The 9,766-nt window shown below is 46.1% G+C and overlaps 1 protein-coding gene across 1 annotated transcript in view; it reads right to left on the bottom strand.

Moving 5' to 3' along the window:
* Nucleotides 1-2,880: 2,880 nt before the first annotated feature.
* The window catches only part of SNX31 (sorting nexin 31), a gene marked incomplete at its 5' end in the record, with an annotated part of 29,915 nt that continues 23,029 nt past the window's right edge, over nucleotides 2,881-9,766 (bottom strand). Inside the window, 5 exons of the mRNA XM_084279880.1 lie at nucleotides 2,881-3,016; nucleotides 5,535-5,594; nucleotides 6,592-6,666; nucleotides 8,485-8,577; nucleotides 9,037-9,240. Of these exons, the coding sequence (XP_084136006.1) occupies nucleotides 2,921-3,016; nucleotides 5,535-5,594; nucleotides 6,592-6,666; nucleotides 8,485-8,577; nucleotides 9,037-9,240 (528 nt within the window). The 3' untranslated portion in view covers nucleotides 2,881-2,920. The remainder of the gene's footprint in view (nucleotides 3,017-5,534; nucleotides 5,595-6,591; nucleotides 6,667-8,484; nucleotides 8,578-9,036; nucleotides 9,241-9,766) is intronic.

Raw genomic sequence — 9,766 nt, 5'->3', positions numbered from 1 at the left:
GGCAATTCTAAAATCTAAGGATACCAAAACCTGCTGAGAGGAAACCTATCACGGAGTACAGATGAGAACTGATTTTTAGACCCCTCTCTCAGAGGCAAACTAGCACCCCACTGGCAAGAAGACAGCAGACACAGGTACTACACTTCAGCCTTCGAAACTCAGTCCAGCTCACTCTCCAATACCTTCTCTTCAACTCAAAAAGAGAGCAGTTACCCAGTGCCATTCTCTCACTGTCACCAGTCCCAATAGTTTGTCTCTAGTTACTTCCCGCTCCCTTTACAATTCGGGCGTTATCCCTGTTTTTTCAGCACGGTAACAGTTTCCTTTGCAGCAGCTGATCAGGAGGGAAGGTTTAGATTAGATATTAGGGGGAAGTTTTTTACAGAAAGAGTGGTGAGGTGCTGGAACAGGCTGCCCAGAGAGGTAGTGGATTCCCCGTCCCTGGAGGTGTTCAAGGCCAGGTTGGATGGGGCCCTGGGCAGCCTTGTGTAGATCCAGGCCTGGAGGTTGGTGTCCCTGCCTGTGGCAGGGGGGTTGGAGCTCTATGATCCTTGGGGTCCCTTCCAACCCAGACTAGACTATTCTATTCTATTCTATTCTATTCTATTCTATTCTATTCTATTCTATTCTATTCTATAAACTTCAGTGTTGTCTATTAAAAAAAAAACCAGAATCAGAGATCTACTCCGCTCCCCTTCCCAACAGTAATTATTCTATCAAAGCCAGGTTAAGAAAAGCTCTTCTGGCACAAACACTATTGCCTTTTAGTAACTTCACTGTCTTCTCCTCAAAAGCGTGTCCCGAAGCGGCTGGGCACAGGGGCTTTGTAGCGTCCTGCCGGGAGGGCGGCCCCGCCCTCCTAGCCCATCTCCTTCCTCCCGCGACAGGCACCGGCTGCTCTCCCACCCAACCTCCTTCCACTGAAGCAGCACCGACCACGCTCCGCCCCAGCAGGGCCCGGGCCCCACGTCGCTTCTGTCGCCGTTTGCGGTGCCTGTCACCGCCGGGCCCCCGCCCACGCCGCCCTGTCCGCGGTTCCCTCTCGCGGCGCCCTGCGGCCCGGCCCCGGCCCCGGCTCCGCGCCCTCCGGCCTTGCTCCCTGCCGAGCCGCCGCACACCTTCGCCCGCGGTCTGGGGGGCGGCGCCCCGGCCGTCCGCGCTCCCGCCCCCCGCCGCTCCGGCGAGGGTGTCACGGCCTCGGGACGGGCCGTGCCGGTGCTGCCGCTGCCACCCCCCGACGCTGCTGCTCCCGCTCGGTGCTCGGCAGGGCCCGGGCCCGCCGCACACACCGCGGGGCGGGCAGAGCCCTCCCGTCGCCTCACAGACGGACCGACCGGCCGACCTGCATCACCCTTCCCCGCTCCCGCCTGACCGACCCCGCCCCTCTCCCGCGGACCGGCGGACGGACCGGCGGACGCCGCCCCGCCCCGGGGGGTACCTGCCACTCGGCGGCGGCGGCTCGGCACGCAGAGGGCGCGCGGGGTCTGGCGGGCGAGCGAACGGGGGCGTCAGCGGCGCGGCGGGGAGGCCGCGCGCGCCCCCTGCTGGGCGGAGGCCGCCGCCGGGCCTTGCGGCTGCCGGTACGGCCGAAGCTGGGCGGGCCCAGCAACGGGAGCTCCTCTCGCACCGAGAGGGGCCGGGCCGGGCTGCGCCGCCTTCCCAGCCAGGGCGGATGTGCAGGCGCGGCGCCGCCCGCCCAGCGCTCCCAGGGGGCCTCCTGTCACGGTCCGCAGTCCCGGCTGACAGAGGAGGCTGGAGCCGCTGCTCTTCCGGTCCGCTCAGCGGAGCCGGGGTAGGCGAGGCGCGGCCTTCCCTGTCCCCGCTCCGGGGGAGAGGCGTTTTGCCACCACGCTTTTGCGTTCCGAGCCCTTTCCCCAGTCAGGGGGTAGGCGGCCTCCGGGACGCGAGGGAAGGCAGCGGGCTGAGCCGCCGCGGGCTGTAACGGGGCCTTGGGAGGCCCATCCCTCCGCGCCGCCACGGCCTGGCCGAGTCAAGGGGCTGGGCTGCTGTGCGGCAGGGAAACAACAGCTGCGGCAGGGACAACACCTTTAATTAGGGGAAAAAATTCCTGCGAAACACCCGACCGGTTTTGTTAGGGACAGGAACCAGCATAAAGTCTTCACAACTGCCCTCCCCCGAAGCACCGGGCTAAAGCTTCCTGGGGCTGCGCCTGGAGTCACTGCAGCACCAAATAACTAGGGAAAGTGTTTTTTAAAAAGGGGGGTTTATAAGCACATAAATCTTACTGTGGTTTTTGGTTTTTAATTTCAACTTGCTTCCCCTGTTCTCAGCCCCAATCCCACCTTTCAGAGCAAGGACATTAACAAAGAATCAAAGATCCTACAAAGCCTTGGTTGTATGGAGTATCGTGGTTTAGGCACTTCAGTCTTCTTGCAGCATCAGATTATGTATCCACCTTTCCCCAACTACATCAGGTACCTGCTTATCCCAGTATAAAACTGCTGCCACAGTCACATATATCCAGACAGCTCAGCCCACTGCTGTGCCAGAGAGCACATCCCTGCCTTCACCCTCCAAGGCACAGCAGCATTTTGATGGCATCGCAGAGGTCACTGAGGGCTCCACAAGGGCCTGTTCTGCATGAAAGGAATGACCAGTTTTGGGGTCTGGTCACAGGAACCTCTGGCCTTTTCCAGACATCACCACAGCACTATTTCCAACTTTCTCCCCTTTGTGTAATTTCAGTATGGAAGAAGCCAGAAAGGTATGTATGCAGCAAGGCATGTCCTGATTCTCTGCACCCAAACTGGATCACTGGAGCTCTAAGTGCTATAAATAAAACTGCAATTGCAAAGAATTACACTGAAGATTTATTTTTCCCCCTTATAGTGGAAGGTTTCCACAATGGGTTGTTTATTCCCAGACAATTCATGTTGAAGGACAGTATCTAAATAAATTATCACAGGTCCTCTTCTCTTATTTTCTCAAATACAGAGTCATTTTCATTTGGTCTCACCAAAAATCTTTTCCTTGCTATAAAACCCAGATGAGCTGCCTGCAGTGAAAGAAAGAAAGAGTTAAAAGAGAATATGCATTTCAGTAATTACATACAAACATTAGCTAGATACTATGACAGTGTTTGGTCTTTATGGAGGTATTTAGAGAGAATACTAGATGTGGTGCAGATTGAAGGGCTAACATCAATGTTATTTGGCACACAGTGACCACAAGGACATATGTACAGGTACCTCACCCACCTGCTACTGACTCCTGTTACTCACAGGTTCTTAACTTGAACTGTAACCCCTGCAATAAGCGACACCTTTCAACTCCACTTTTCCTGAAGGTACCATGTACAGTCTGGAACTTCCTACCACATCACCCAGCAGGGAGGAGCAGGCCAACTGCAGGCACCCAAGGTATAAGCAGGCAAGCTACACACAAACAGAGGTTGTAGCTACAGTTTTCTCTTGTACTAGGAAAATTTATGGCACATCTACCTCTTGCCACATGGTATATATATTTTGAGATATATATATATATGTGTGTGTGTGTAAAGTAAGTGTCCTGGAAAACCCTACTAAAACTGTCCATCACAAAGCTATGGCAGCCATGCTGCAATAACTAACATTAAGGTGTTTGGAAACTGGAATTGAATTTTGCCTAAGTTATCTCTGTAGAAGATTTCATATTCTTCAAGATTTCTAGAAGACATCACAACAAAATTGCCTGGATGCAGGTACATTCTGTAGCACAGCCTCAGTATCTGCAAAGTCCACCTATTGCATATTAATTAATATTTATCTCAATTGAAAAGTTTGTCCTTGAATTTCCTACTAAATCTTACTGCTGCACTAGATTATCTGTTCAAACAGGAACTGAGAGGCTGTTAGGCTGACCTGGCAGCATCAGTGTACTGCTACAGGATTGCAAAGAAAACCAGAGTTGGTTTTCTTCACATGAGTCAGCAGAAAATACTTGGCATAAGTTCCCAGAGTCTTTGGATAGAAGTCAGTTAAACTTTCTGCCAACTCAGAGCAAAGACTTGCAAGACTCTCAGGGATACTCATGGCAAAATTATAGACCCAACTCAAACAGCCCTTCCAACTGATAATGTGCAGAGGTACACTTTCAATGTGTTTTTCAAATGTCTTGAAAAGAGAAATAGAGGAATAGGAAAGGGAAACCTTAAGACCCTTAATATTGTAATCACAGCATTTATAAGTTAGTAAAGAATGTTTTAAAAAATTTATATTAATTATCTGCCTAATAACACAGCCTTATGCATAAAGACCTCAACCAGTGCTGTATAAAATGTGGTATAGCACACCATAACACCACTGCTTAATGCAACAGCATACCCTGATTTAACAAAACAACTCCCTTCTAATTATCAGCTGTATTTTTTCTTAGTTCACTGAGTTTCCTATCAGCTGCCAGACACTGCACCAGCAAGACACAGCTGAGGAGATCAGTGCTGGTGGTGTTGCCCTGTCCAAGGCTGCTCTCCTTACCAGCATTGCAAGGGACCATTCTCAGTCCATCTTGCTCACAAATCAAGGAGGTATTTTAAAAAACTTCAAGTCAGAACTATTGTATCAAGCCCAGAGTGCCACACAACTTAGTCCTTGCTAAAGTTATACCAGTGCAACACCACTGAACCACATCCTTCAGAGTTCATCACAGGTGGAAGTCTGGTCAGAAAGTGCTGGCTCCTTTACTGTCATTTGCAACTTGTTTGTGAATACTGAAGGACACACCTAGCCTCAAATCTTGTCTCCAGCAGGGAGAAGTACAGAGCACCTCAAAGAAAGGGGCAAGGACATCCCCCCCCAGGTTCATAGATTTGTTTATTGAAGACCAGTTAGTGAGTGGCTTTGTGCTGTTTCTGATGATCTAGCAGCATTACTTTTTTCGGAATTCAGATTACATTTTGGGCTTCTTTTAGAAGTATTTCACCTTTGGCCAATCACAGGTTGAAAAAAAGGTACTTCTTTTCATTCATTACATTATTCCCTTTCCATTTATTATTGGATATTCAACAACTGAACTTGGAAAGGCAACACCTTCTAGCCATTTAGCTGTTCAGGAACAATTATCTATGAATACTGGTTCCAGCAAAAAAGAGTTTGGCATTACATCTTTTACATGCACGGAATGCATGAGTGTAGATACGTAACATGACAAATTCTCCACATGGGTACAACTCCCAACTACAGGGAAAAATGGATTCCACACTGGGATTGTTTATGCATTCAAATACCACTCTGTACACTGCATCAGCAGCTGCATGTGGTTATACACACATGAACTCTGTATATATCACAGCTTTCTGTAAACTTCAAATGTCTCATTCAGAAACACTTGCAAAAAGCAACTAAAACCAAGCAAGCTGTCATTAAACCCCAAACTAAAATAAAACTTTTATTCAGACAAGTTTCTTACCCTCTTCCTTACAGAAAATTCAAGTTCAGCTCCTTCTCCTACCCAAAGGAGCTGGCATTTAGAGGCTGGGCAGAACACCACTAGCGAGACATGCGGTATTCACGTTACGGAGACCACCTCTCACTGACCTGCTTTTGCTGGATGCCGGATTTCTCGCTATCTTTCGTGGATTCAGGCATCTTGAGCTCCTAAACAGATTGAAAAAATTTAAACTTACAATAAGCTTAAATGCTCCAAGTAATCTAATAAAATACACTGAGAAAACCAGTGTTCAGTTAAACCCAGCAGAAACTGTGTAGGAAGTGAGCAGGCATATGTACCCTCCTCTCCTTATTCTGTTTTAGTCCAAGCTACCTGAGTGCTATCAACAGCTGAACAGTTAAGTAATCACCTTCATAATTAAAGGTTTACTGTACTTCCATAACAAATAAACAATTAAAACCCCCTTTCCAAAATTAAAATTGGTCCCATTTTTCCTGACTTGCTTGTAGTTTAAAGCTATGATATACATGCTGATCGTTGCTCACTAATCAGTGTGGATCTAGAGGATCACACATGTTCATTTCCTTTTTTCTCTTCAGAAGTTTCCAGTTAGCAGACATTCAAAGTCTTCAGATATCACAATATTAAACAAAAAGATGATGAACACTGAAAATTATTTTTTAAAATAGCAAGTATCTAAACATATTTCCATCCTTACAGGCCTACACAAAATACAGCAGACATTTCAGCTACAAGTCAGATTTTTATTTTATTAACACTTCTATTTAAACCAAAAAAGGTTTATCAGTGTGAATGTCACAGATCTCAAATTGGGCTAATGTTGCAGCCGATGGAGCAAGCAAGAGGAGTGGTGAAAAAGTGTATCCATTTCTGGCTTTCAGTGGGGTAGAGCAGAACATTCAAAAATTATGCCATACATACCCTTTATAACATGCAGCAAAGATTAGAGTCAAGGAATGCAAAACAGTTTATTAAAAACTTTGATGATAAACCACCTTCACATTTAGAATATTATTTTAGTAAAGCTAAGCAAAGGTGCAGTTTATAATCAATTAATTCTACTGAAACGTTGAAACTTGCAAGATCCTTCTCCTCAATGGCACTTCTCTCAGCATATTCAAAAGAAAGGGCAGCAGACAGATTTCTTTTTAAATACAGACACCAACAAACACACACACTCACCACTTCTGGGCCTTTGTCTGCCTTCATCATATGTTCTGATATCATTTTCTTCAAGCAGCTACTGAGCAAAAAGGCCTGAAGAAGACAAAGCAGAGAACATTGTGATTTCTTCTATGAAAGAGGTGCTTGACCCTTCCATTCCTCCTCCACCAGAAGAATCACAAGCCCTAACTCCTGAACTATTGCTTCCTTAATTCAGATAATTTTACTCAGTGCTCAACATCCTTGCAGTGCACTGTACTAACTGCAGTTGCTTAAAGCCCAGCCTCAGCACGACTAACCTTCACAGCACTGCTCAACATGGAGAATAAAGAGTTTCTATGACTGGTCTTGTGAGGCAAGTTATTCTCTCTAGTTGTCTGTGGCTCCCAAATCACACCAAAGATTAAGTAAGGTTAATCAAACATAGTACTGTCAACATCAAAACCACTCCAACAAATGAAGCAAGCTGGAGCTCACAGACACTCAGCACTGCTGAAAATCAAAGCCCTGATGGTTACACAAGGTGGCTGCAACTGTTTGTAGACCAGCTCACAGTTGCCTCTTGCACCACTAGTATGAACAGAGCAGTATGTGTTCATCCCATGTATTAGGTATACAGCAGAGGCACCTCAGAGCAGAGTGGAGTTGTTAGTTCCTCATGCTGTCTGACGAGTATGTGCAACTCCTTGGGATGATGTACCCCAAGTTAAGGTCCAAACTGCACCCTGCAGGTACACCTTGCTTCCAAAAGGAAGCATCTCAGAGCATCAAGCACAGAGATGAATCAAAGACAAAATATCCTTCAAGATCAGTGATGGAGTTGGGGAGTCATCTCTGACTATGCTCCGTATCATCCAGTCCTTCCATTTTCAGCAGTGGGCTCTTGGATCAAACCGTGGTTTCTTCTACACAGTAGCAGCTTTCTGGCCTTTAGCTTTTCCTGACATTTACAAGGAAACTGGGAGGCAGGATTTCTAATCAACAAGTCACAAGAAGCGACTGTATCAGTCACAACCTTAATAGATTTCCCAGGAGAATTAATACTGAGGTAGTTCTAGGGGTTTTTCTTTTTTGTTCTCCAGCAGCAAAAGCAAGAAACTAGAAATCTTACTGCTTATGGCTCATGTTCTCATAAACCTTAAGCATGGCAGACAATTAACACTTACTAAATAGCTGTGTGAACTACACTGTCACCCCAGAATTCAGAAGACATGTGTGAGAAATTGAGTATTTAGATTTTATTTGAAAAATTTCTGTCTGCTGCTAGGTGGATCTTAGAGGCAGGAGAAGCAGTTTATCTGAATAAGAGGCTCTATACTTTTTATAGAAGCTCCATACCTAAACTGAGAGCAGAGCTGTCTTTGATACTGCAGAGCCTAGATTATTTGCTAGGCAGCATAACCACAGATGGATGACTTGAATTCCTGGATCCCTTTCTCTTTAAAAAGCTGCCTGAAAATAGTGGGAGGAATGGCATCCTATCAAATCTTATTTAAGCATTACTTATATGTAAAAAAAATACTTACTGTGCCACATATTCACACCCTCCATTAACCTGTGTTAATATCACTTAACTTTATAGATGCACAACAGGATTTACTGCAGAAAATGGGAGGCCTTGACCTTAGGTGGGTTTGACCAATTAGTGACTTTTATTACTCAGTAAGTACCCAATGACACCTATTCACACTCCATCCCAGGCTTCCTCTTGCTACACATTTCTCTTCACCAGGAAAAATTTTTTCCCCCTTATGCCAGAAATTCAAATGCTTTTCTGCAGACAGCTCTGTCCCCAGGCTAACCTATTGAAAGCATAGCTGCTGCACTCCTGTACAGATGGGCTAACTGCTTTGGAAGATCCCCTGTGGCTGTAATTTTACTCATCCTTTCCTAAAAGTACTGAGAACTAACCTGTTTTGTGTACAAGATTATCCACTGCCATGTGCCTGAATCGTTGTACTCAAATCTGAACTCCAGAGTGTCTTCACCATCCTCTGTATCAGCCTAAAGAAAGAAAGGCAAAAAACCCAGCATTTAGGTGTTTGGCCTTAAAACAGAATTAGTCAATCAGGTTCATTTTACACAGTATATAAATAAACCAGCTGAAAATCTGTACCAGAGTGCTTTTGGGGGAAGGAGCAAATGGGAGTCTTTACCAACACAAAGCTAACTAAAGCAATCCTTTTGCTCCCACACAAAACTCTGCCAACTCTGCTTCAAACAGGAAAGGACAGGGGCAGAAAAAAGGAGACATGGAATGCCAGGGAAAAGGAGACAGAGTAAGGCCAGATAGTTTAGTGCTGTAGAGGTGGACATGCTTCAGGATAGGTTTGGAGTGGAATATGGGTAGGTGAGAGGGATTTAAAACAGCCCACCTCCTTCATCCCCAGATCTGCCCTTCCCTGACAGCCTCAGTTTTCATTACAAGAAAGTGAACTCAGATACAGTCAGTGAAGCACTTACCAGAAAAGTAACCTGCCAGCTTCTTAACCTGTTGATTTTAAAGCTGACCTCTTTGGTTTGGTTAGTAGGCAGTTTTATGCAGCAGTTAATCTCATTATTGCCAACATAGATGTCAGCTGAGCAGCCTTCTTCTGGGTAGTCAGAGGTGCAAGGATCAAGCCGTACGTACCCATAGAACTGCGTTTCCCGAATCAGCTCCAGGAACTGCACCAAAGAGACAGAACTGGAGTGAGGAGCTCTAAAGGTAAGTGAAATCCTCTGACTGGGGGGAGGGGCTGTAAGGTCTGTTTTCTAATTCTCTCTCCTGTGAGGACAGATTCACCAAACCATGTCAATGCTGGATTCAGAGAACAGCACTCACAGGCCACATCTAGAAACTTGATTTTTTTTCCCCCCCTTTTTTTTTTTAATGGTATATAATGAGTTGGATGCCCATCAGATATGATGAAAGGAAGAGATAAAACTAGCCAGAAAGAAGTACGGAGAACAGAAGTCCCAGCAGTCTGAATTTCCATCTGATTTGCTATAGCAGGTGAAAAACCTTTGCACCTGAGTTTAGCAAATACAAATACTGGGATTCAAGGTCAAAAGCTTCTTACTACTCTGGGAATCCAAGTAATTGTGTTGGGATATTTTATAATACTAGCAGAGATGGGAACCTCCTTTTCTATTTGGTGGCTCAGTATCTGACCAGGAGATGGGGTCTCCAGCTCAAATCACTCCACAAAAC

The sequence above is a fragment of the Gallinula chloropus genome, assembly GCF_964237585.1.
Source record: "Gallinula chloropus genome assembly, chromosome: 2".
Lineage (NCBI taxonomy): Eukaryota > Metazoa > Chordata > Aves > Gruiformes > Rallidae > Gallinula > Gallinula chloropus.
This window is presented reverse-complemented; position numbering and strand designations above follow the sequence as displayed.